Source organism: Chlorocebus sabaeus, chromosome 8, assembly GCF_047675955.1.
Source record: "Chlorocebus sabaeus isolate Y175 chromosome 8, mChlSab1.0.hap1, whole genome shotgun sequence".
Lineage (NCBI taxonomy): Eukaryota > Metazoa > Chordata > Mammalia > Primates > Cercopithecidae > Chlorocebus > Chlorocebus sabaeus.
The window spans coordinates 1399551-1427070 of record NC_132911.1 but is presented as its reverse complement, the minus strand read 5'-3'; the positions used below and the strand labels follow the sequence as shown (position 1 = coordinate 1427070).

Here is a 27520-nt window from a genome sequence, read left to right as displayed (position 1 = left end):
GTTTCTGTCGTTGCATCTCAGAGTTGGAGCGGGAAGGAGGAGAAGGGTCTCCCACACTCTCGGTGGACAGGCTCTCCCTCCCTGTTTATCTTACGGGGTCTTCGCCTTCAGTTGTGGTGTCTGAGGCTCCCGGGGGCCAGACCTGGCCTTGGCAGAGAGTGAGTTCTGGTCTCCCACTGGTGGTGGGGAGGCTTCCACAGCCTGCCTGCACCCCTTTTCTGCCCCACTTCCAGGCTGCCTGGCAGCCCTACTGGAGCAGGTCTCGTGTCTGATGTGTTTCGGCTGCCATTGTAGGATTCAGTATGCCGTCTACTTTTCACCTTCCAACACTGTATTTTTCCATCTGTCCTTCCTTTGTCCTCTGTGTGTTGCAAACCCACTTACTCTCATTTTGGTGGGGCCTTGGGAGGAGGATGGGGTGTGTGCATTTGTTCTGTCCTGCACCTTCATCTGTATCTTACTGACGTGCCATTAACAGATAGGATGGGTTCATTTCTATCCCCTTGGCTGTGCTGAACTGCGGTTCCCACAGTTCCCTCCCCGAATGTTCCTGGTTACAGGGGGCCACGGGAGGCCCTTCTGCCTGAAACTCGGAAGGTGGACGTAAGTCCTTTTAGTTTCCAGCTCCTGGGGGTGGAAGCTCACGCAGCTCACGTGCACTGTTGCAGACTTGCTGCCTGCCTGGGTGCTGTGGGCAGTTATGGGCCTCCAGCTGTCTGCAGCTTCTTGGGCCCTCCTTCAGCTGACCCCAGGCCTGTGGGGTACCTGGCCTGGGTAGGACACCTGCTGCTACCGTCAGCAGCAAGGACTGAGACAGGCTTCCGCCTGGTTCCCTGGGCGTCCAGCTCTCGCTCCTGCGTTCTGGCTTCCGCCCTGCCCCTCTGCGTCCATCACCAAGGCTGTGTGGGCCGAAAGGGTCCACTTTGGCGGGTCTTGGCCGTTAGCTGCGGGCACCAGTGTTACTCCCACACAAGATGCAAACCCTCCTGCCGAGTCGTGACCGTCCTGTCACGGAACCTGGTGCTGAGTGTGGTGAGAGTGGATCCTGCAGCACAGACTGCACTGTCCGGCCTCTTTCATGTTTTGCTTTCGATTGTGCTTATTGTCCATTTGCATTTCTTCTAAGTGTCTGTTCAAGTCTTTTCCGTCTTGGCTGGAAGTGGGAGGTGCCTGCTCCTGTGGTTTCTGGCATCTTTCTCTGTCTTCGTGTGTCTGCACTTGGGGAGTTTCCCTGGGGTGTGTACCTAGAGAGGTGTTGGTTGTACATTTCAATGGAGGGACAGATTCCCAGCTTGTCTTTGAAGCAGCTGTGCCACTGTGTGCCTACTTGACTCACCTGGCGTTCTTGTTTCTCCAGGGCCCGGTTAATCCAGGTGTTTGCAGTCTCACTAATCGAGTGTGAGGTTTCTGTTTCTTATTCAATGCACGTTACCCAGCTAACGAAACTGGACAGCCTTTCACGCCTCCTGACCATCTGCCTTTGCCCGTGTTTCTGCAGGGCTTGTCTTACCAATTTCTGGGGTTCTTGAGATGCTCCAAAGCCCAGCAAACACCTTCTCTCATGGATTGCCTTTTCTTTTCTTTTTTTTTTTTTTTTGAGATGGAGTCCTGCTCTGTCGCCCAGGATGGAGTGTGATCTCAGCTCACTGCAAGCTCCGCCTCCTGGGTTCAAGCGATTCTCATGCCTCAGCCTCCTGAGTAGCTGGGATTTCAGGCGCCTGCCACCACGTTCAGCTAATTTTTGTATTTTTAGTAGAGACGGGGTTTCACCATGTTGGTCAGGCTGGTCTTGAACTCCTGACCTCTTGATCCACCCACCTCAGCTTCCCAAAGTGCTGGGATTACAGGTGTGAGCCACTGCGCCTGGCTACCTTTTCATTTTTAAAAACGTCAATGTCTTCCGTTGTTTAGAAGTTGATATAATGTGACTTCATCTTTAATTTCATAGTTTTTGTGTTTTAAGAAATCTTTATCTAAAATCTACCTCAATAGCAAAGATATTTTATACTTTTTTGCAAAAAAATACATGTATCATAGTTAGACAGTGTTTGCCTTGCAGTTGTTGTCTGGTGTGAGTTGGTGGTCTGACTCTGCGCTGCTCACCTGGGGCTGCAGTTTCCTCAGCCCTCCGTGCTGGGCCAGCCCCCGTGGCAGCGGCTCTGTCCTGGGCCGGCGTCTGTGCCTCGGCTTCCCAGCTGCTCTGGGGTACGGCATGCTCCCATCCGGCAGGGCAGACCCGTGGGTATGGCGTGCTCCCATCTGGCAGGGCAGACCCGTCCACCTCATTATTCTTCAGCCCTTGCTCTGCCCTTCTTGGCCCTTGGCTTTTCCATGTGTATTTTAAAATCAGGTCAAGTTGCAGCATTTGTGTCACTGGTAGATGGTTTGGGGACAGTTCCCATTGTCCATGATACTGCATGCAGTGTGGTTGGTACCTGCACTTCCTCTCCACTGCTTTTCCTCCTCCATTTTTGGGCCAGATTGCCCTTGTCTTGAGAGCTGGGCTGTGCATTTAAGGAAGGTTTGCTGTGTTTTATCTGGCATTGTTAAGTATTTTTTAGGAGAGTTTTTCCTATTATCTGCCATGTGGAAGCCTCTGATAAAGGAATATTTTACCAAGACTGTGATTAGCTGGGTAAGAGTCTGTGAAAGACAGCAAACCACATCTGCGCGGAGGAGCCCATCCGATGGGGCCAGGACCTCCACGGCTGAGCACCTTCTCGGAGCAGCCACGAGGCAGTGGGACCTTTTATGGCCCAGGAAACAGCTGTAAGGAGTTGTAGCTTGGAAGCAGGGTGGTGAGGACTGAGTGGAGCTTTTGGGCGTGTGCATGTGTGTAGGTCTGTGCGTGTGTGCGGGTGTGTGTGTACAGATCTGTACACCTGTGCGGGTCTGTGCACCTGTGTGGGTCTGTGCATGTGTGCGGGTCTGTGCGTGTGTGCGGGTCTGTGCACCTGTGTGGGCCTATGCCTGTGGGCGGATCTGTGCGCATGGGCGGATCTGCGCGCCTGTGCGGGTCTGTGAGCGGGTGCGGATCTGTGCGCGGGTGCGGGTCTGTGCACTTTTGCGGGTCTGTGCGTGTGTGTGCGTCTGTGCGCATGTGGGGGTCTGTGCGCCTGTGTGGGTCTGTGCACCTGTGCGCGTCTGTGCGTTTGTGTGGGTCTGTGCGTGTGTGCGCGTCTGTGCGCGCGTGTGGGTCCATGCGCGCGTGTGGGTCTGTGTGTCTGTGCGGGTTTGTGCACGTTTGCGGGCCTGTGCGCCTCTGTGGGTCTGTGAGTGTCTACCTGCTCCTGTGTGTGCATTCGCGTGTGTGCTGAGATCTTGGATGCTGGAGCTTGTTTAAGTATGATGAAAATAGAAGGGAAATGAAGCCGCCCTCCTTCTCCAGAATGCCCACTTTTGTGAGTCGCCATCTCCCCGAGAGGTGGAGAGGGTCTGGGTGCCGCGCACGGCAGAGATACCGGGCAGCATTGTTGCACTTGTCCTCGGGTTTTACAATGATTTCAGTTGATGTAGATCTAATTACTTGAAATGTCGTGGTACCAGGAGAGAAGAAGGCCGTCAGGACAGCAATCGGGGTGGCCTCCACTCTTCTGTCCAGCCGTCTCGTCGGGCTAGCGCTCCCTGCCTTAGCATTTTGCCAGTTATCCTTGCTGGTGGGAAATACCATTTTCTTTCGTTCCTGATAATAACCAACCTTACACATTTCATTTCAGAGTAACTGTGACCATATTGTAGAATGGAGCCAAATGCGCGGGGAGTTTCTGAGCTGAAATTTAGTGGGTTTGGGGTTTTTTTGAGATAGGGTTTCCCTGTGTTGCACAGGCTGGAGTGCGGTGCCTCTTCCCAGGCATGGTCCTGGCACCCATGGCCTGAGCTCCTGGACTCAACTGAGCCTCCCACCACGGCTGAGCTGAGACTTTGGAGCACGCACAGCAGATGTGCTTGGCACTTGCAGTTTCCCTGCAAGATGATCCTGGAGACCCTCCCTGGTTAAAAAAAACCCAGAGAGACTACTTAGTGCTACTTGGTGGCATCCTATGTGAGGAGGACAGAGGTGCACCATGCGCCCTGGTTTTGCCTCCAGCACTTTTTCCAGCAAAATGGACAAAAGACTTTTCAGGCCAAACACAGTGGCTCACGCCTGTAATCCTAGCACTTTAGGAGGCCAAGGAGAGAGGATTGCTTGAGCCCAGGGGCTCAGGGAGACGGCGAGCCCTAACCACGCCACTGCGAGACGGTGAGCCCTAACCACGCCACTGCGAGATGGCGAGCCGTAACCACGCCACTGCCTTCTAGCCTGTGCAGCAGAGTGAGACCCTGACTCTAAAATACTTCTTTAAAAATATTTTTCAAAAGTGTGTACTTTTTCAATGACCACCTTGTCATCGAGAATTCACGAAAATGGATACTCATCAATTGCTGACAGAAATGTAATTCAGGGCCGGACGTGGTGGCTAACACCCGTAATCCCAGCACTTGAGGAGGCTGAGGCAGGAGGATCATTTGAGGTCAGGAGTTCAAGACCAGCTTGGGCAACATGGCAAAACCCTGTCCCTACAAAAATTATCTGGGTATGGTGGTGCACCTCTAGTCCCAGGTACTCGGGAGGCTGAAGAATGAGAATCGCTTGAACCCGGGAGGCAGAAGTTGCAGTGAGCTGAGATCGAGCCACTACACTCCAGCCTGGGCGACAGAGTGAGACTCCATCTCAAAAGTTAAAAAAAAAGGGATATGATTTAGGATGGCCTTTCTTAGGGTAGTTTATAGGATGCATTAAAATATTAAAGTGTTCTCTCTTTGGCTGAATAATTCCCTTCTGCATGTTAAGTTGACTCATATCCACAACCCCTGCATGTGGGGGGGCCCAGAGCTCATGCCTCCGACTCCTGTCCACACCCACTCCCAGGTCCGATGGCTCCTGTGTCACAAGTGCACACGTCTGTGGCCCCCGTGAGCTCTCCAACCTGGGCCCAGCCCCAAACGCAGGGATTTTTGTCCCTTGTACCCCATCAGGCAAGCTGCCTTATTCCCCGAAACAAAGCTCCTGGTCCCTACACTCCTCATCTTGGGGACGGCCTCTCCCAGGGGCTCAAGCCTAGGTCACCCCACACCCTTCACCCACTCTGCCCTGTCTCTCGGACCCATGTGCTGCTGCTACATGCCCCGAATCTGCTCAGAGAAAACCTGCTGTGCTGACCGCTGAAGTCCCTCTCCTCCTGAGAGGGGCGCCTGTGTGGGTGGCTGAGGGTGGCAGGAGGGGGTGGGCACTGTGTGGCTTCTACAAGGGCTGTGCAGGGTGGGTGGGGGCAGGGAGACCAAAATGGCAAAGAGCTGGTAGAACCTGCCCTGACCCCTCACCTGCCCTGAGACATCTGGCTCCATGCCAGGTGAGGGGATGATTTGACAAGGGAGGCAGGAGGAGGGGTCGCCTGGGGCTGGGCACCTGCAGCCTGTCACTGGGAGTCTGAGCCAAGCTTCTCTCCAGGCACCCCCGAGGTGTGGGCATGCAGCAGGAGGCACCGTGGGCCCTGGTTTTGCCTCCAGCACTTTTTCCTGCTGATTCAGTTGGCCCGTGTGTGGCCAGCGCTGCACAGGCCTCTCCATCGCTGTTCAGAGAAGAGACAAGGCTGAGCCTGGACCTGTGCCAGCAGGAGGCTGGAGAGTGAGTGGGGTCCGCCTCGTCCCCTGGGGCCATTCATAGCTGTCAGGAGGGATGGGAGCCTCAGCACCAAGACAGGCCATGGGTGAAGAAGCAAGAGGCCGTGAGAGTTCGCTGCTGAATTCATTTAAAAGACAGAGGAAAGAACAAGATGTGTGCATCTGTGTATACACAGAGAGCCCTGCTAGCACATGCAGCAAGTGGTAACGCCAGCTGCCTCCTGGGAGGGAAGTCACGGTGAGGACAGGAGAGCCCCACGGAGGTCTCCAAAAGGAAGGAGACGAGTGGAGGGTAAAAGGAAAGAGCACAGGTGCAGGCTGATGGGGAGGAAAGAGAGGGAGGGAGGGTGAGAGGAACAAGCACAGGTGCAGGCTGATGGGGAGGAAGGAGAGGGAGGGAGGTGGGAGCTGCCGCGCTTTCTCAGACGCAGGATGGCTGGCCTCTGCCAGGTGTGCGGCGTAAGGATCGGTGTCAGATGTGGGCTCTGCTCACAGCCAGCATGGTGGGCAGGTGTCCGTGGCAGTCTTCTCTGATTTCTTTATTTTCGTGGCGAAGCAAGGGCAAGGGCTGTGGGGAGAAGGAGGAGGAGCTTTGAAAGATGGTGGGAGAGCCAGGAGGGAATGGCTGAGAGTCTCTTCCGCACAGGGCTGGGTGGTACCCGGTGGTCGCCTGAAGTGGGCCAGGGGCTGGCCATGAGCCCCTCCATAACTGATGGCTGCCAGGAGCAGCCCGGAGGAGCCAAAGAGAACGTGACGGGAAGAAAGGAGCCAGGTTCAATGACACCTGCGAAGGGGTGATGCTGGTGGAACCCGCAGGACACCCAACCGCCTGTCACCCCGGGCTCTGAGCCACCACACTCCTCTGCCTTTTCTGAGGGATGCTGGGGCCTGTGACTTGTCCAGCAGGGAGGTGGGGTTCTGCCTGCCCCTCTCTGACCTGACTCTTAGATGCCAGGTCCGGGGGAGCTGTGCTTCACAGATGCTGCATTCTCTGTGCGTCCGGCAGCAGAGATGATAGGACGGGGAATCTTCTCGCTGTCGCCCACCCCATAAAGTGTAACCAGTCTCTTCCTTGCACCTGATCAAGACATGTAACATCCAACTTGTGCAAGGCATAAATGTCCTCACAGTAAACCATAAGTTACCCAAAAGAATATAAAACGTCAGAACCAGAAGGTATTATGGATTACAAGGTCACCGTGATTCACAGACGGGCCAGCCTTGAGGCCCCTTGTGGTGCTCCTGTCTGCCTGGTGCCTGTGACTGTGGCAGGAGGTGCCACTTACGGCTTAGAAATGCAGCCCCGGCCCGCGGTCACCCCACAGACCGGAACCGTCTCCCTGGCGTGGTACATTTTGGACCCATCCTCTTAGCCGTGTCCTTGTTTTCTTGTTTTCTCTGCGTGAGTCATTGAGTGTTCCCTGATCCCTCCCGTGTCCATCCTAATGATTAAGTGAACAGTGACATTTCTAAGTTCTGTTTAACTGTCTTATTAAGAAAGATTTAGCTGATTAAAAGCTTCCAAAAATATTCTGTGAAAAATGATCAAATGTTGATTTACCCAATAGGGAACAGTGCACTTAGAAGCCATCTCCATCCGCCCTTGGCTCTGGCAGGGAATGATGTAGGAATTAATCAGCTGCGGTGAATCCGATTAGTTTAAGAACTAGGATTCTGGCACCCTACCTTCAAGACAGCGAAGCATATTGACGACAGTGGAACCTGAAAAGGCTTCAAGGTTTTTACAGTTACATTCTATTACATGTGTTAGCGATTTTGCTCAGTAGCTGTCATTGTTGTTTTCAAAATCAAATGCACATCATTTGGTGAAAGCCCAGCTGGGATGTCCACTTGTTTTGTCACCTGCAAGAGCGTCACTGCCATATTCTGCATGAAAAAAGGAAGACTGAACCGACAGAGGCTGCCTAGTGTCCGACAGTTTGAGAGGAAGTGGCCCGGCTGCCTTCCAGACAGTGTGCATGAAAAGCCGGCAAAGGCACCTGCCCCTAAACCAGCAGATCCCTGTGCAGGAACCAAACAGCCACGTGCGCAGAGGGGCACACAGCAGGGAGGTGCCAGCAGCCGTCCACGGTGGTGATGACCTCTGGTAGAGGGGCATACAGCAGGGGAGGTCCCGTGCACAGAGGGGCACACAGCAGGGAGGTCCCGTGCACAGAGGGGCACACAGCAGGGAGGTCCCAGCAGCTTTCTGCAGTGGCGACGACCTCTGGTCAGCTCCACGTGGCCATTGAGGAAAGTGGTTAAGTCCTGGTTATAATTCCATCACATGGGATATTGATGTAGCCATTAAAAGTATGCAGATTTAAGTTGCAATATGTCATTTTAATATGCTGTATTCACTCTAAATGATGTTATACATGAAAGATACAAATGTATAACTTATATGAATGTATAATAATAAAGTGTGTGACACGATCCCGTGAAGATGTATGTGTGTCTGTGTGTGCTTGTGTATTTGTGTATCTCTCTGTGTCTCTGTACATGTCTGTGTCTGTGTGTGTTTGTTGTCCCTGTGTGTGTGGTCTATATCTGTGTGTGTGGCTGTGTATGTTGTCTCTGTGTCTCTGTATTGTGCCTCTGTGAGTTGTCTATTTGTGTGTATGTATGTGTGTCTGTGTCTGTGTTATCTCTGTGTTTTCTGGATGTTGATGTGTCTGCACATATGTGTCTGTTGTGTGTATCTCTGTGTGCTGTCTCTGTTGTCTGTGTGTATCTGTGTGTGTTGTCTCTGTTTTCTGGATGTTTGTGTGTGGTGTGTGTGTCTGTGTGTGCACACAGCCACAGTGTATACATGTTGTTAGCACGTGTGGAGAAAAAGACCCAGAAGTCTGTGCACTAAAATCCCCAAGGACTCCTGGTGTGATGATAAAGGGTGTGTCGTGCGATGCTCATGAATTAGTTATGTTTTTGTATTGTATTACAAAACTTATTATGTATTACATAATTAATTTAATGTGAATTCAAATAATCACGGACAGTTCCTTTTTCTTGGCTGGATGTGTAGCTGACTTGCTTTTCTGGCACAATACTTGACATATTAAAATCAGTATTTATGACAGTGGTTAGGTTTTATTGAGCTATTTGATTTCACATCTTGAATGAATTTAGAGAAACAATGATGATGTAATCAAGGCAAATAAATGTATGACTGCATTTTGTGATATTTACCTGTTCCTGCTGTTTTCCTCCTGTGTTGCAGACGCTAGCTCTGAGACCCCGACTGCCAGACGGCTCTACACCGCCAGTGGGCCTCCTGAGGGCTATGTCCCCTGTTGGCCCGAGCCCAGCAGCTGTGGGAGCCCCGAGAACGCCTCCAGTGGGGACGACACAGAAGGTAAAATGCTGGGTGGGAGGAAAGGTGGACATCTTTGCAGATAAGCTCTTATTTCCCAGTTTTGAAGTATTATAATACCTTTATCTAAGTTTATACCTGGGGGGTAGGTGAGCATGTTCTTACACTGTATAATGAACCACATGGTGTACGTATGTATTCTATAGCCATTAAAAGTGATGCTTAAAAAACTCGTAATGACAGGAAAAAAGGCTTCATATGGGGGAGATTGAAAGTGGGAATATGACTATAGCCCATGTTCGTTAATGCTTTAGGAGTACTCTGGAACTAAATACATATTAAATGCCATTAAATAATTGTTAACAGTACTTGTCTTGGTTTAGTAAAACATTATTTTCTTGAATTTCCAAGTTTCTCAAAATTTCTGAGATTGTACATCAAATTTTTAATCAAGGAAATAACTTATTTGGAATCTCTTTTGGAAAAAAATTATTATAATTGCTGTTGTTACATGTCATATGAATGAAAGAACATACAATATTCTCTTAATACAGTTTACTGTTGAGCATGGAAAAGCTAGAGTTGTCCATATACTTTTTACCTTAAGAGGGATATGGTTCTTTTCCGCTTTACGTTGATCTTTTTTAAGGTGCACAAGAGGAATTTAGAATTTTCAAATAAAAGTTGTACCTAGATGATTTGTAGCAATATATAAACTAAGAAACTCTATACTACAAACATTAATTAATTTCAATGTCAACAAAATGTGGTTTTTTGACTGCTTTTGTCTTTCTGGCTTCCTAAAAGATCAGAAACCATCAAAACAAAAATGAGATAACTAGGGAATAATGGATTCATCCTTTCAAGTCCTGTTGAAAATCTTTGAAACACAATTACTAGATAAATAGATTATTTAACTAGAAAATTTAATTATGTTCTTATGAAGATAAATACTCTGAGTGAATATGCTTCATTGCGTACTTAATCTGTTCAAGAAGGAAGCGCGTCGGCCTTCGCTCATGCCCTTCCTGTTGTCCGCGGCTGGCTCTCACACCCTGTTGTACCCCGTTGTCCATGCTGCTCATGTTCCCAGGGCAGGCCTGTGCTGGACCCCAGCGTAGAAGGCTCACTTCGCCATGAGCCAACACTGCTTCCCAGGCAGGCTGTGTCAGGACCGAGCTAGGCAGTGTTCTTACAGGAAGTGGAAAGATGCTTGCACCACGTAGACAGGCATTCCTCTTCACAAGCTGCTGCTTGAGGACGTGTGTCCAGGAGCCCTTGAGGAGTCACTCCTTTCCTGTTGCCCGGGCCCCCTTGCCACCTCTTCCAGGCAGGCTGTTGGGATGACCTGGTGCCAGTGACTTGAAATGGTAAAGTTGGGTAAAAGGCAGCAATGCCCACCCTGTAATCGTGTTTCCTACCTTTGTTCTTCAAAATAAAAGAGAAAATGGCCAGAGCAAGCCCCAAGCACAGCCTTGCAACTGCAGAGCTGATGGAGCCTCCAGGGCCCTCAGGAGCCAGAGGCCGGGAGAAGCAAGGACAGGAGCCCTCTGTCTCTGACCCTCCGAGGTCAGTGTGGGAACACGGCACACAAGAAGCAAGAGCCTTTGAGCTTTTTCTGTTGCAGTTTTAAGCACAGAGGTGAGAACTGGAGCTGGAAAAGCAATGGCCAACGTTGTTGGAAGCACTCAGGTCGCTGGCTATCATTTTGAACAGGTGGGGCCCACACCTCAACTCCCAGGAAGCTGCAGAGGAAAGTGCTGTTTGTTTTTGCCTTTGCTGTGCCTGGCACTGGGCCCTCTGGGCATTCGCACTCAGGACCTTGAGCAGCCCTGCCCTGTGCCGGGGTGGCCCCACAGCTGCTTGGATCAGCTGCCCATGGCCCTGTCACCCAGGCAGGGGTGTCACACCTGGTGCTTAGCCCTCAGCCTGGCCCCTCCTGGCTGCTTGGCCTCTGAGACTTAGTTTCCACCCTCCTGGAGGCCGTCTGGACCCCCGCAGTAGCACTTGCTGCGCCTTTGGGTCTGCTGGTCCCGGTTCCGTCAGGCTGAGGCCCTGCCCCTGGTCTCGGGTCTGCTGGTCCCGGTTCCGTCAGGCTGAGGCCCTGCCCCTGGTCTCGGGTCTGCCGGTCCCGGTTCCATCAGGCTGAGGCCCTGCCCCTGGTCTCCGGTCTGCCGGTCCCGGTTCCGTCAGGCTGAGGCCCTGCCCTTGGTCTTGTCCTGGGTACCTGGCCACTGCCTTGTGATAAGTGGAGATTTAGTGCTCATTCACCATATCAGTTAGGGCCTATGTGTATTTGTTATGAAGACAGGCAGGCCTGTGCCCAGAAGCCAGGACAGGAAGACCCAAATACCAGCAGTTTGTCTCTGTCCTGTCTGTGTTCTGTGGGTAATCTCTGAATGTGACAAGCACAGACTCTGGGTGCTTTTGGGCTCACAGCTTGTCAGGAACAGGTGGAAGGAGACGGGCTGTGGGAAGTCTTGAATGGTGTTGTGTTGGATGTGGTGCTGGGACCTCTCCCACCTGGGTTGATGGGTCTCGGCTCTAGACAGAAACATGCACATACTCCTTCTCTTGTTGACGTGGGGTTGTGTCTTGCTCTCCAAAAGCTGGTAAACCCCTGGCCTGTTAGTGACAGAACAACCCACTATAGATTATGCCAGAAGAAAGCTGTCCTTTTTGGCAGATTCTCCATGGAAAATGCTACACAGCCGCATTTAGCAGGTGAACTCACTTATCTGGCAGGACACTCTTCTGCTCATGGTCCTTGTGTGTCATAGGAACACCGCCCTACCTGAAGTTACAGAGTCTATTAAATACAATGATGTGAACATTTCTCCGGGCAGCTGGGGTAAGCACGTTGTCCTCAAAATATCCCTCACGTCCGTCTTCTCCTGTGTAGACCGCATTACAGGACTCGGGGCCCAGCTGACCACTGGGGACACTGGGCACCTTCCCAGCGGCATGAGAGCGTGTCCCTATGCCACTGCTGGAAACAAGTCCAGCCAGGTAACTTATAGAAGAAAATGTCTACAGCGCCCCCAACATGCCCCTCCTCCCTGGGTTTTCCAGTGGCACACAGTGGCTGGCAACTTCCATGGTGGTGCACCTTCTCGCTCCTGCCAGACACCTCCAGGAGGAGACAAGCGGTGTGGGGGCACCGCCAGCATCTCTGAGCCTCATTCAGGGAACACAGGAATTGATCAGTCCATTAGGTTTTGGAAATGCTTACCTTACACCCAGTCAGGATCATAGGTGAGGCCAGGCACAGTGGCTCACGCCTGTAATCCCAGCACTTTGGGAGGCCAAGGTGGGCGGATCACCTGAGGTCAGGAGTTTGAGAACAGCCTGGCTAACATGGCGAAACCCTGTCTCTACTAAAAATACAAAAATCAGCCAGGTGTGGTGGCATGTACCTGTAATCCCAACTACTTGAGAGGCTGAGGCATGAGAATTGCTTGAACTGGGGAGGCGGAGGCCATGGTGAGCTGAGATCACACCACTGCACTCCAGCCTGGGCAACAGAGTGAGACTCCGTCTCAAAAAAAAAAAAAAATCATTCGTGAGCTCTTCACCTAGTTTATATGAGTCTACCTCTCTGGGAAAATATCATCTTGGAGTTTCACTTTTTATATTCATCTTTTATTGCAGATTAATCGAAAGACATGGAGAGTGTTGGCCTTCTTTCCTTGTTTTGGTAAAACTGTCCTTTAAAATCTTGTTCTTCATTCACTGTGCAGTCACTAGCAGTTCTGTAGAAATCCAGGTGAAAGGTATTCCCTTTAGAGTTCCGCGCCAGAAAAACGTTTTGTTCTTATGAACTCATGTACTTCTTGTTGGATAAGAGAGCGATTTCCCATGGATACCCTTTTTGCTTTGGCTGCCAGGAAGCCCAGATTTCAGCTGTTCATTGTTTTTATTCAGTAGCAGTTGTTTCCTTTTACCTCCATTTTCTGGTAGTTACCACTTTTCCCCACTTCTCAGCTGCTTAACTCATTCTTCTTAGATTAAGTTAATAAAACAGGGCTTGTTTTCTGAGCTACTTCTTTTCCTTTTTGGAAGTACACTGAGTAATCAGGGTTTACCAAGTAATTCACTGGATCAAATGCTTTTTAAACGCTTCTGTTGGGCGGTGTGCTCAGGCCCTAAGATTAGGAAGAGCTCCAGGAGGGCGCTGTAGAAGCTGATCCTACCTGGGGAGGCTCCTATGTGAGCCTGACCTACAGAATGGGCGCAGCGCTAAGGAAGCCCAGAGGGAAGCGAGCTGTGCGCCTGCGGAGGGGCGGGGGCCGTGGCCCAGGGGCGCGACCGAAGTGGACGGGTGGGTGGGGGGGCGGGGCGAGTTGGAGCTGGGGCCGGGGTCCTGCTTTGCGGGTTCTACGAAAACGTCGGGAAACGTGCGTGGACGGCTCAGGGGCCTCGCCGCGTCCTGCGCCCCACTCGCCACGGCCTTGAAGGCGCCCCTGCCCCACCTGGGTTGCAGACCCTCGCTCCTCTCCTGTCTCGCGTGTTTTTGCTGCCGGGAACTGCATGCGGTGCCTGAGGAATTTAACCGCGGGCCGCCCAGCGTCTCCCCCGCCTTTTCAGAGCCTCCTGCGGTCGGGGCTCGGGGCCGGGCGGGTCTCTCGGCGCCTTCTCGCCGTCCAGGATGTCCTTGGAGCCTCAGACCCTGCTCGGGAAACCCGGATCCCTCTCGGCTGGAAGCCTCGGAGACCTGCGCCGGTTCCGCGCCCGCTCCGTTCTCGGGGCTGGGCCGCTGCACCCGGGGCGCTCCGCACCTCGACCCCGATTCCTCCGTGGCCGCCCTGAAGTCCACCTGCTCCGGCCTGGGCTCGGGTCCGTCTGGCCACGTCCCGAGGCCGCCCTGCGGGCCTGGCGCTCCCCCTGGCGCCGCGGGCACTGGCCCCGGTTTCGCGGACTTCAGCCCTGGGTCGGGTGGGCGCCGCCTCCTGCCTCACCTGGGCCACCCGGGCGCTCGCTGCGCTGCCGCCTCCCTCCTGCGGCGCTCCACAGGGACCCGCCTCCCTCCTGCGGCGCTCCACAGGGACCCGCCTCCCTCCTGCCGCGCTCCACAGGGACCCGCCTCCCTCCTGCCGCGCTCCACAGGGACCCGCCTCCCTCCTGCCGCGCTCCACAGGGACCCGCCTCCCTCCTGCCGAGCTCCCCGCGCCGCCGCCTCTCTCTAGGGGTTCCCGCCTCTCCCCTGCGCGCCCTCAGCGCGTGCTGTTAGCGGGCCCCTTCCCTGCCCAGGGGGTGATAGTCGACCCACACGCTTAGCGTTTGTTGTGCCAGACCGTCTGGGCTTATTGCAAAGCTTGTGCAAACGTGAGCATTGCCGGCTTTTTATTCCCTGAGGCGCCTTAGCCTGGCGCCTGGTGGAATTCTGAAGTCAATATTTGGTGAACTGCGTTGAATGATTTTGTATTAAAACAGCCCATAAGGCAAGTGTCAGTATTTCCCCGCTTCATAATCACAAGCGGTGTTTGAGGCATTGACTCAGATTCTGTGCCCAGATCCAGCTGCAGAATCATGAACATAAGTCATTTCTGTGGAGAGCTATTGTGATGATGATTCCAGCAGCAAGCACCAGTTGAACTAGTTACTAACTTCACGGCTTCTGGAAGCATGCAGTAAATGCGCAGTTCTAATGTGGATTCCCTGTGAGTTAAACATCCGTCCATGCTCTGACAGAATCGTGGCTCTCTCCGCTTTTTGCCTTTGCTGAAGGAGTCCTAGCCTGACTTCTCTGAGGCCTTCCAGAGTGGTGGCTCCTGGGTGGGGGGGGCGGGTGGTGGGGCTGCCCCTGCTCCGCATTTCGCGCATCTCGCCCTCTCAAGGGCCTGTCAAAGTCAGAGCTAGCAGTGTTTCATTCTTGTCGTGCTGGTTTATTGAAATGAGACTTCACACATTCAGCTGTGTTCAAGCTCGCCTGATCCTAGAAGAGGGGAGGGGTGCCTTGCTGTGCGCCCACTCTCGCGCTCTCACTCTGGGTGTCCTGCGAGGGACATGTTGTTCGGCTGCCTTTACCTATGCACAAGTGAGATAAGAGCCTGGACCTGGAGGGCTCATGCATCCTGGGCCATCAGAAAAGGCTGTGATGGTTTCTAAAAGGCTGGCACTGTGTATGGTCATGTTTTTGTATCTTTGGCATCTCCTAGATTCTTCCCGGACTTAAGCCAGTGGGCATAGCATTGGCTGTTTGATTAAACACTGTGGTTGCAGGGTGTCCGGATTTAACTTTGAAGTAACTCACCTGTGGGATCTACACTTTTTGTTTTGTTTTGTTTTCCTTGCCTAGGAAGAAAGAAAAGAATGCATTTGTTCTGATTGCCATTTGTTTTCTTAAAACATAGTTACTTGATTTCCAAGCTGTTGTTGGCACATATGCCTAAGCAATTTGGACTAAAGAGATGTCTAGGTATTGGTGTATCTTAACACTACTTTTAGCTTGAAGTGAATATGTTACAAAAATAGAGTGATTATGAACATTTTACTAGATATTAATAATTGAAGTTAAAGAATAACTGAGAAAAAAGGTAGAAAATGATGATTATCATTATTATTTTGAGATGGAGTCTTATTCTGTCACCCAGGCTGGAGTGCAGTGGCGCAGTCTCACTGCAACCTCTGCCTCCTGGGTTTAAGCCATCCTCCTGCCTCAGCCTCCCGAGAAGCTGGGATTATAGGTACATGCCACTGCACCCAGCTAATTTTTTTTTTTTTTTTTTTTTTTTTTTTGATATTTTTAGTAGAGAAGGGGCTTCACCTTGTTGGCCAGGCTGGTCTTGAACCCCTAGGGCCAAGTGATCTGCTTGCCTCAGCCTCCCAGATTGCTGGGATTACAGGCCTGAGCCACTGTGGCCAGCCAATTACTGAAGAAATAATACATGAATTGCCCAAAGCTGAAGAGACTCTCAGGAACAGAAAGATGGCTGAAAGTCCCTACCACAATAATGAAGAAAGACCCTCGAGATGCCAGACACAGGACTCGGAAGAAGATGCTAAAATATCCCCAGGAGGAAAACAGATGTCTTGACAGAAATTGGAATTAAGCTGCGGGCTTCAGAGCCTCCTTCTCTGTGGTACCACTGAAAACCCGTGAAGTAAATGAGCGTTTTAGTTAAGTTTTCAACGCAGAAAGTCACGAGTCCAAGTCAGTGAAGAATATTTACAAAACACTTCATAGTTTCAGAGCCTCCCACAAATATAACCTCATTTTAACATTTTTTGAGGATACATTTACTCTACTTAAATTTACTATTTAAATTTTTTATTTACTATGGCTTTATATTTATTGAATAGTTCAATGTCTTTTCTTCATTTGTACTGTTTTAATTACTTTCCTATTATTTAAATTTAAAAAATTTTCCTTCATCTAAATTTAATGACTTGCCTCATGGTTTTGGCAGTTTTATTTAAGGGAATTTAGCACTTTATTGCCCTATTTTAAGCCTTTTATTGCTTATAAAGTTTTTATCATTTTGTTGGCCATTTTATGGAAAGTTATAGAAAATGACTAAATGTGAATTGTTTTTAAAACTGTCAAAGTGTTTTATGGTGAGACACTACTCACTCTTCCACTATGTCAGTTTTTAAGACTCAAACATGTAAACATGAAACATAACATTTTCTTGAGTGTGTATAATTCAAGCCTATTCAAAACTAACCTAGAAAATTTGAACATTATTTCGGTATCAAAGTCTGTCTCAGGGAAGAATTCAGGAACTAATCTTGTTGAAGATTATGAAATAATGTGTATTTGACCACATGTTTAGTAAGTATTCATAAGGCAGACATTTAGCTTAGCAGCAGATCACATCTAGAGCAAAACTGATCTTTCCTTTGGTGGTTCCTGATCACTGCCAGGCATCCAAATACAAAATGACAAAAACTTTAGCATCTAGATTGTTGTGTTTTAGCCCAACTCAGTTTTTGATAACATTGAGGTTGCGTATGTTCTTTCAGTGCCATTTGAAATCAAAAGCTAAATTCTGTCCTGCAGCTGGCTTGGAGTCGGGGGAGGAAGCCACATTTCCAGCTGTGAGGCTGTACCTCCCTTGCTGTCTTTGGAAATTACTGCTCCAGATTCAGATCCATTAAGAGAAGAGAGAGCGAGAATCCGTTTTTTTTAAGTGACAGGAAACTCTTCAAGTCCTCTTTATTCGGAGGGTGTTTGGGCACCTGCTGACCCTCATGGCTGACCCTGGAGGGGTGCTCCCTGTCTCACAGGCAGTCCTTGGTGGCCGAGGCCCTGGGGAGAAGTCTCTGTCCCAGGAGCCGTGTGAGCCACCTTCGTTCCCTGAAGCCCTGGCTGCTAGGTCTGAATTTTATCCTCAAAGGCCAAATCGAACATGAATTCCTCTCTCTGTGGCAGGTCTTCTACATGGAAAGCAACTGCCATGGTCCACCCCAGCCACAGCCACCACTCGTCCATCCCTGAGCCCCCAGGGGTCTCAAACCACCCTGCCTGGAGCAGGACATGCTTCTCAGCAGGCCCCAGTGTTTCCTTGGCTAAATGAGTACAATCTGTGTGTGTTATTACAAAATATTGTTCTGGATTTTAGGCAAACAACACACTCAGCAATTGGAAGATTTCATGTTACTACGGTTGAAAGGTCTGCTTTCACAGATAGGGGTTAGATCTGCTTGGTAAGAAGTTTACTACTTTTTATTTAGCACCTAGTGGACATGGGGAGCTTGATGGTAATTATCAGATGCAATTTGTAGCCTAGCTTTGAGTCTAGAATAACATTCATATTTCCTTTAAAATGCCTAGCCTACTTTCATGTAAGAAGGTGCAGCTGTGAGAATTAGAATAAGCTGAAGACTAGTTATTTTTGGTAACTATCTCTACTCCAGCAGTTCATCAGAAGGTAGGTGCCCAATAGTAGCGGAGGGATTTTTGACACACTGTGACTCTTTTTGAAGTGAGTGTGTCTGAAAGGTATGTTTTGGGGATGGCAGCTTTTCAGAGTGTGCTGCGCTCTGACTGTAAATAGCCAGGCGTCTTGTTCCCTCACATCGCTTTCAGCTGCTGGGTGTGAAGGGCGTGGACTGTGGGCCTTTGATACCCTGGAGATGTGGACATTCTGGAGTCTGTGGAGTGGTTCTGAAAAGTCATATGGAGGGTGCAGCATGAGTGGAGAAGTCGCAGTGCATCAGAGCAAAAGGGCCTGTGTCAGAGCCACCGGGACTCCAGAGCAGAGAGAGCACGCTCAGGGCTTCAGAGCTGTTTGGATGAAGCCTCAGTTGTTTTCCCCTTGACCTGTTGAGCCACTGTCTTACTTTGGATAATGTTCCTTAGGGTCTTGTGTTCCTCACTAGACCCGAGAAGGGAATGCTGGTCAGACCCCTCAGATGAGACTGCGGAGCTGGGAGGTTGTGACTGTAATTGGGTCACGGCGGTCAAGACACCTGTCGGACCACAGTGAGGAAGCCTTCGTTCAGGACATCGCCATAGGTACAGGGACCACCACAACAGGGGTTTGCACTGGGGCAGAGGGCCTGGGCTCAAGAACAAACACAACAAGGAAAAGTGGGAATCTGGAGCCAAGGAGCAGGGTGGGGGTGGATGGAAAACTTCTGAGAGGAGACATCAAAGGTGAGGGAGATTCTGGCTAAACCACCCCACCAGGACTCTTAGTGAAGGCAGACAGGGCGCTCAGAGGTCACCGAGGGGCAGTGGGGTGAGGAACCCAATCAGGTGTCAGGCTTAGCAGGGTTGTTGCTGAGACTGGATTTTGCAGGGAAGTGCACACACAGGTGGGCCTCAGAGGAGGTTCCGTCCGGAGCCTGACGACGTCTCGGCCGCGAAGAGGCTCTTCTGGCCATCTTCCCACCCAAACGTAAATGCGGCTTCTGCTTAAGAAATGGTTTCCGGCTTGGCAGGAAACTTAACAGCATAATGAAAACATCATTACAAAGAAACAGGTCTATCTGAATGAACCGAAGCTCAACAATTGCAAAACGGATGGGTTCTGTGGCTTCTGGTGGCAAGACCTGTGGAGGGCCTCTGTCTGAGTTAGGCGGAGGACACTGCTTTGCAATCCTGTTTGCATTTTCTCCCTCCAAGTTCTGATTACTCTTGCGTTCTTTGCATTAGACTCCAATCCCCAAGGAAGCTTTTCTCCATCTCGTATGTGAAAGTCATTCATAAACATCTTTTTTTCCTCAGTTGCCAAATTCGTGTGCCCCCTGCTGGGTACGTCTCACCACAAATGCAGGCACATGTTTTAAATAAGACAGAGTTAAAGGGTGGTGGTTTTTCTGCGAGCTAGGTTGTCAGCTATTTTGTGCAGTGCTCCCTTGTCTAGAAGCATCAGGAACTTTGAGATCTGGGATGGAGCAGCCACCGTGGACTCGGCCTCCTCGGGCCGGGCAGCACTGCAGCACTCGGCATGGGGATTCGCATGACCCTGGAGCTGCTCTCTCACCCCTAGTTGACAGCAGGGGAAGTGGGGTGCAGAGGCTACAAGCTGGTGTGGCAGAGCCTGCCAGACACATCCAATCTTTCTCTTTGGGATACGATGTTTTTTAATGGCCTTGGGCAGCATCACCGACGTTCAGAGTGTGCAGTTTCATGAGTCTGCATGTAGCATGACCCCAAGACCACTGTCACAGTTGAAATAATGAATGTGTCCGTCACCACCAGGTCTCCTTGTGCCCCGAGAGGGCCCCTTCCTCCCCTCTGCCCTGTCCAGGAAGCCCCAGTGGATCAGCTCACGGACCCCAGGACTCACAGAAGTGGGGCCAGATGGTGTGTGCAGCTGGGGGCGCGGGGCGGTCTGGGCTCTCACACACTGTCAGGATGTTGCAGCTCACGATGTGTGTGTTGGTGGCGTGTTCCTTTTTCTCCTGGGTAGTGACCACTGCGTTTGTAACACGCTCGCCTGTTGATGGGGTGGAGCCTGTGGATTTTCTTGGATTTTCTGTGTTTACAGGGGTGGCAGCTGTATTTCTTCCTTCCAGCTCTTGTACACTTTGTCTCCCTCTTGCCCTGCCCGGAGCCCTGGTGTGGAGGTGGCCACAGGGATGTCACAGGACCTGTCGGAGAAAAGGTTTTTGGCATTTCACCATCACGTATGACTTTGGCTGTGAGTGCTTATAGGTACCGTGTATCCGATTTAGATTTTTTCTTTTGAGGCCATTTGATTCAAGATTTTATCATACAATTTACATGACTGGAATCTCGTGAATATTTTGCGTGGAATATCTGTAGCAACATTGTTGGGAGAGATGGGTCTGTGCCGCTCCCTTCTTGCAATGCCCTTGTCAGGGGAGTGAAGATGCTAGGGGCTTCACAGAGGTGTGAGGGGTGGGAGCTGTGAGGGGCCGGTGACGGGTGAGAGCTGTGAGAGGTGGGAGCTGTGAGAGGTCGGAGCTGTGAGGGACTGAAGCTGGGAGGGGCCGAAGCTGTGAGGGGTGGGAATTGGGAGGGGTCAGAGCTGGGAGGGGTCGGAGCTGGGAGGGGCCGAAGCTGGGACGGGTGGGAATTGGGAGGGGTCTGAGGTGAGAGGGTCACTTGCTGGGAGGGACCGAAGCTGTGAGGGGTGGGCGCTGTGAGGGGTTGGAGCTGTGAGGGGTGGGAACTGTGAGGGGTGGGAGCTGGGAGGGGTTGGAGCTGTGAGGGGTGGGAACTGTGAGGGGTTGGAGCTGGGAGGGGCCGAAGCTGGGAGGGGTCGGAACTGTGAGGGGTGGGAATTGGGAGGGGTCCGAGCTGAGAGGGTCACTTGCTGGGAGGGGTCGGAGCTGGGAGGGGTCGGAGCTGGGAGGGGCCGAAGCTGGGAGGGGCCGAAGCTGTGAGGATTGGGAGTTGGGAGGGGTCCAGGCTGAGAGGGGTGGGAGCTATAAGGGGTGGCAGCTGTGAGGGGCCGAAGCTGTGAGGGGTCAGGGCTGTGAGGGGTCAGGGCTGTGAGGGATTGTAGCTGTGAGGGTTCACTTGCTATGAGGGGTGGGAGTTGTGAGTGGCTGGATCTGGGAGGGCCCAGAGCTGTGAGGGGTCACTCTCTCTGAGGGGTCGGGGCTGGGAGGGGTCGAGGCTGGGAGGGGCAGGAGCTGGGAGGGGCAGGAGCTGGGAGGGGTCGAGGCTGGGAGGGGCAGGAGCTGGGAGGGGCAGGAGCTGGGAGGGGCAGGAGCTGGGAGGGGTCGAGGCTGGGAGGGGCAGGAGCTGGGAGGGGTCGAGGCTGGGAGGGGCAGAGGCTGGGAGGGTCGGGGCTGGGAGGGGCAGGAGCTGGGATGGGTCGAGGCTGGGAGGGGCAGAGGCTGGGAGGGTCGGGGCTGGGAGGGGCAGGAGCTGGGATGGGTCGAGGCTGGGAGGGACAGAGGCTGGGAGGGACAGAGGCTGGGAGGGGCAGGAGCTGGGAGGGGCCGGAGCTGGGAGGGGTCGAGGCTGGGAGGGATCGGGGCTGGGAGGGATCAAAGCTGTGAGGGGCCAGAACCCTAAGAGGCCAGAGCTGTGACGGAAGTCGGGGCCATGAGGGCCCAGAGCCGTGAGGGACTTTGGAGTCGTCAGGGTTCGTTATCTTTTCTGCTTTCTGGAAACGGGTAAGACGTGTTGGCTTTTTCTTTTTTTTTGAGATGGAGTCTCGCTCTGTCGTCCAGGATGGAGTGCAGTGGTGCAATCTCCGATCGCTACAACCTCTGCCCCCGCCGGGTTCAAACGATTCTCCTGCCTCAGCCTCCCAAGTGGCTGGGACCACAGGCGCCGCCACCACGCCTGACTAAGTTTTGTATTTTTAGTAGAGACGGAGTTTCACCGTGTTAGCCAGGATGGTCTCAATCTCCTGACCTCGTGATCCGCCCACCTCAGCCTCCTAAGACTTTTTCTTTAAATGTTTAGTAAAAGTCACCGGTGAACCTATCTAAGCCTGAAGTTCTTTTGTGGGATTATTTTTAATTAGACTCATTTTTAAAGACAGATACAGGAGTTTTGTGATTTTCTGTTTCTTTGTGTGTCCATTGGATAAATTGTACTTTTCTTAGGAATCTGTTTCTAACGGATTAACTGATTTGCATGACGTTGCATGCAGTATCCTTTCATTACCTTCTTAACACCAACAAGACGTATCGGCTCCTTTGTGTTCCCGATGCTGGTGGTTCAAGCCTCCTCTCTTAAACTAGACTTGGAAATCAGAGAAACACAGTAGGGGACAAAAGCAGCCTATACTTAGACCACCCAAGGAGCAACCGCAGGGAGCATCCTGAGAAATGGATGTCCAGTCTCTCTTTTTAATGTATATTAAGTTTTCCTTTTCAAAAGCACATGCACACACATTTATGTGAAAAAATAGGATAAACTTACCATTTTATGGCCTTTTTGCCTCCTTCACCTTTTTAAATTACTGTTTTGTAGTCTTATAAAAACAGATCAATAGCATAATCGATCTCAATAGGGCAACCATTTGTTTCTCTTGTAGTCTTAGGAGGGGAAGCCGACCTCGGGGTGGGACACTGGTGAGGAGCTGCACTGACTGAGAGCTGGCGAGAAGGACGTGCCAGGAGGAACCTGCCAGGAGGAACCTGGAGGTTGATAAGCCCCCACACAGTGTTCTTGCTGGGTGATGAGCCCCTGTGACCTGTCACGCCCCAGATGGGCTTCCTGTGGGTGGGGAAGTGCTCTGTGTTACTTATCTCCAAATTAATGAAGGCAAGCATATTTTTAAATAGACACCTAAGAGGAGAGGCTTAATTTCATCTGTTTTTAACGGAACCTGGGAAATTAAAATGGATTACCTAGCCGTGGTTGGTTTTTAAACATCAGTGTTTTCAGAGTGGATCTAGGGGCAATTATTCAAAGACGTCTGGGCCAGGCTGCTTGGTCAGACCTGCACAGTGGACCCCAGTAGCAACACACACTCGCAGATGAAATTATTCAAACACCCGCTGGTGAGTGAGGAGCAAGACGAAGGTGTTGAGGAGACTCAGGCTGGGCGGCCTTCACCTTGCGACTGTGAGCAGAGCTGCTTCAGCCTGTGCCATGCTGTGGCGGCGGAGGCTGTGCAGAAGCCCATCACATCAAGACACAGTGAGAACTCTCTCCCACAAAGCGGCAGCGGCCTCATCTCACAGTTCCACAGGGGCGTTCCATTTGACGGAGAACAGAGCTGGGGGTGTCTACATCCGATGAAGACGGGAGGCTGGTGCTTGGTAAAATACTTCTGTATTTTCAGGGTGAGAGAAACCGATGCGACTGCTTCATCCAGTCGTGCAGTGGGACCAAATCACAGCTCCCGGTGTCCGCGGCTGGGCAGGAGCCCGGAGCTCGCCCTCTGCAGGGTTCCTGTCCGGCTCGCAGGCGGCCCTGGGCTTTGAGGGCAGTGTGCTCAAGGCTGTTGAGACAGAGGAGAATAGGAGGGCGCTGTGAAGAGATGCAGTGTGGAAGAGGAACTCATGTATTCTATCTCATTTCGGAGGTGAAGGGAGAGCGCCTGAGTGGAAATGATAGGGAACCTGCCTTTACAGTGTCTCACAAACTTCACTCACGTCGTTTCATCTTGATTCCTCACAATCTGTGATGGGGTACGCAGCCCAGAAAACTCACACAGGCACTTCCTAAAAATCAGAACTGTCTGAACCCCCGCCCCTGGCGTGGTGCAGCCGCAAGCTTTGTAGTTCTAGATCTGCTCGGGCAGCGCCTGGGAGCCGTGTGCCGGCCGTGGCACAGACGCCTGTGGTATAGACTTTACCCATCAGTGTCTGGACGTGGCTTGGGTGTGGGGCAGGGCATGTGTGCCACGTGCTGTCTGTTCTTGGCCTGCACACATCCTCTGTTCCCCCTGCCTGGTGCCAGTTACTCATCTGAGACCCTTCTGTCAGGGAGCAGCAGCATGGGCACCGCGCCTCCGCCCTCCCCGAGGGGGCCCCGTGCCTCTGTCCTCACTGAGGTGTTGGCACTGCCATGGTTTATCCATGGTGCTTTCTACTCACCCTCTCCCCAGTCGCCCGTTTCAACCCAGGCTGCCCCTCCCAGCCCGTGAGAATCGGTTGTGCTGCCTCTTCTGTTCCACATGTTCCGTATCACCAGAGTGATAGTTTGAAATCGGCCGTGGGGAAGTATTTACACCAGGGAAATTAGTAGATGGGAGGACTCAGGACTTTTCAGAGAGCTGGTTGTTAGCCATTTACCAGCACACCACCAACCTATGCTGTCTATAAACCACCTTCTGCCACCCTGGAGTCCAGCTTAGCCTTCGTGTCAAAAAGCACGAAGATGGGCAAGTCATCATTACTTTTTATTCTCACACACAAGTAACTTTAGAAAGGACCTAATTGTAAAATAAAATTTTAAAAAAATAAGAAATAAGGGTTTCCCGTCCCTCCCCCCCACCCCAAGGCCCATAGAAATGAAATTTTACTCTAAAAATGCAATAACTGGCCAGGTGCAATGGCTCATTCCTGTAATCCCAGCACTTTGGGAGGCCGAGGCAGGTAGATCACTTGAAGCCAAGAGTTTGAGACCACCCTGGCCAACATGGCGAAACCCTGTCTCTACTGAAAATACAAAAATTAGCCAGGCGTGGTGGTGTGTGCCTGTTATCCCAGCTACTTGAGAGGCTGAGGCAGGGGAATTGCATGCACCTGGGGGCAGGGATTGCAGTGAGCCGAGATTGTGCCATTGCACTCCAGCCTGGGCAACAAACTAAGACTCTGTCTCAGAAAGAAAAAAAAGCAACAACTTGTACATCCTTCAAAGCACACCATTTATTATGGTCATAACATCTGTATATACATCTAAATGAGTCTTTTATGGGGAAAAAAAAGTAGGCTGCTAATTTATATTATTGTTAATCCCAGGATCTTGGATGGTAAAGTTGAGAATCACCGAAGTAAATAGTGTAAACTCTTTTTCTACTAAAACTACAAGATCTTGATGGAAAATTTATTTAGCCTCATATGTTTGTTATGGTTTTGTTGTACTGAAAATTGTTATATTTGATTTTTTTTTTAACAGATCAGGATCCTCAGGACCAGCCAAAGAGAAGAAGAATTAGGAAGCATAAGTCAAAGAAAAAATTTAAAAATCCCAACAGTGTTCTTGTAGAACAAGCAGAATTAGAGAAACAGCAGAGTCTGTTACAGGAGAAATTTCAGCGACAGCACACAGATGGGCCCACAATAAGCAAAAATAAAAAAAGGAAACTGAAAAAGAAACAGCAAATTAAAAGGAAGAAAGCAGCCGGCTTGGCAACAAAGGCTGCTGGTGTCAGCTTCATGTACCAGCCGGAGGACAGCAGCAGTGAAGGGGAAGGCATGGGAGAGGCTGGTGAGGGGGGAGGTGCTGACGCCAGCGAGGAAGACCCGACACCGGCCAGGGAGGAAGACATTAAAGACGCCGGGGAGGAGGGAGGTGCGGACTCCTGGGAGGAAGACCCGACACCGGCCGGGGAGGAAGACATTAAAGACGCTGGGGAGGAGGGAGGTGCGGACTCCTGGGAGGAAGACCCGACACCGGCCGGGGAGGAGGAGGGTGTCGACGCCAGCGAGGAAGACCCGATACCGGCCGGGGAGGACGATGATGCGGACGCCAGGGAGGAAGATGATACAGTTACCAATGAAAAGTCAGATAGTGTTCTAAATTTTTTGAAGTCAACACAGGAAATGTATTTTTATGACGGTATGTTTTTTACTGTTTTGCATTGGGACATCCACTTAAAAGTTTATTGAAAGAAATATAATGCTTAAATGTGAAAACATACATTAAAAATATTCAATGTAAATGGTTAGTTATAAGGCAAAGATCAGAGTATTTACGTGCTTTCCACTGATGATGTGGACGGGCACATGCCCCTGGCACATCCAGAGAAGCGGTGTGGCGGCCGTGGCCTGCGCCAAGAACAGGCTGGCCCCATGTCCTCCATGCCTCAGGTCAGGTTTTGGAGTGTGTTGGCATCCAGGCTGTTTTTCTAAACAAGAGATAAATCGAAATTAGAGGTTTTGATGAGCTGAGCTCACCTTCATAAGCAGACTGAGAGGTGAAGGAAACACAGCTTGCGCCTTTAGGACAGATTTCATTTTCTCTTCCACGTAGAATGGATGCATGATTTCTCAGCAAACATTTTTGTGCAGTTGTTTGTATTGACATAAGGAAAGTAAGCACAGGTTTAATGTCACAGATGGCACTTGCTTACATCTGCACTCTGCTTTGTTGACAGCTGACCTAGGGACACGTGGTTGCCCCAGAACAAAGATGCTCACCAGGGGCTGGCTTCCTGGCTTTTTTCTCTTTAATTTTTTTAAAATACTTTTTAATTTTTGTGGGTATAGGTGTCTTTTTAATGATGTTACCAGCAGGTTCAGGTTAATGTGAGTTTAGCAGATCCAGATTTAAGCAGGGCATTTGACGGTGTTCTTATGAACAAGATTAAGAAGTATCAGCTATGTAATAATTTGGGAATTAAGTAACTGATTTAACAGTGATGCAGAAGTGCCATTTTTAATAGATGGATTTCAGTACGAAGAGCACTCGAGCCTCTTCCTCTTTAGCATGTTTCTCAGCAGACTATATTAACAAATTGAAAACACATCCAGATGGCACATCAGGAAGACATGACTAAGACACTGCAAAGTAGAGTAGAATCCGGAAAGATCTCAGTAAACTTTCTATTCTGTGTGTGATCGAGCACCTTGGGGCAGACCAGCAGTCATGCCAGGAGTAACCAAAAAGCCAGGTTGAGAAACACACCTATTGAAGGAATCAGCAAGCTCCTCAGGAAATCGGCTCATAGAAAGATGAAACTCCTGGAACCCTCACGGGGAGATTATCGTGGAGACATCTGCAGCCACTTGTCTTCAGGAATCTGCCAGTCCTGAGTGTCGGTGTTGGGTGAGGGTCTGGGGAAAGGACCTGGTGGAGCCCAGAGAGGCAGAAAAACCAGCCTCACAGGTTGAGAGACCAAAAGCAGAGCCTGGAGCCTGGTGAGCACGGACGTTAGAGCTGGGGCGGGTAGGCTTGGAGGTCGGAGCCAGGGCCGGTGGGCTCGGAGGTCAGAGCCTGGGGACCAGTGGGCTCAGAGGTTGGAGCCGGGGCCAGTGGGCTCAGAGGTCGGAGCCGGGGCCGGTGGGCTCGGAGGTCGGAGAACAGAACTCAACACTCTGCATGGCTTCCCTTAGAGCCTTTGCCCAATTCTGAAGCTGTGGGTGGAAGATGAGAAGCCACACAGAGAGCCTCCGAATAACGTAGGGGCCTCTTGGCTATCTTGAGGTGCTGATCAGATGAGGATTGACCTGACTCTGGAGCCCAGCAGAGCAGAGCAGCCCAGAGGCACATGACCCTGTCCCAAATGTGTGGCCACCCTGGAGTCAGCTCAGTCCCTGCACAGTCCAGGGGATCCACCTCTACTCTGCCTGGCGGAGCAAAGAGTGAGACCTCCAGAAGAAAACATCGCCATCCTAGACCTCTGCAGTCTTTCCTATGCATTCAGCAGCAGTTCACCAGGCATGCCATGAAACAGGACCACAGCACCGAAAACAAGAGAAAAAGAGCAGTAGAGCTGGAGCAGGAGATACTGATCAGACAAGGAGCTTAAAATAAGGGGGAAAAAAAGGAAA

General features: G+C 51.2%; 1 protein-coding gene across 1 annotated transcript in view; it reads left to right on the top strand.

The window, feature by feature from the left end:
* Positions 1 to 27520, top strand: part of ERICH1 (glutamate rich 1) — a 59103-nt gene that overhangs the window by 25752 nt on the left and 5831 nt on the right. Inside the window, exons 3-4 of the mRNA XM_007961571.3 lie at positions 8882 to 9016; positions 24924 to 25586. Coding sequence (XP_007959762.3) covers positions 8882 to 9016; positions 24924 to 25586 — 798 coding nt within the window. The remainder of the gene's footprint in view (positions 1 to 8881; positions 9017 to 24923; positions 25587 to 27520) is intronic.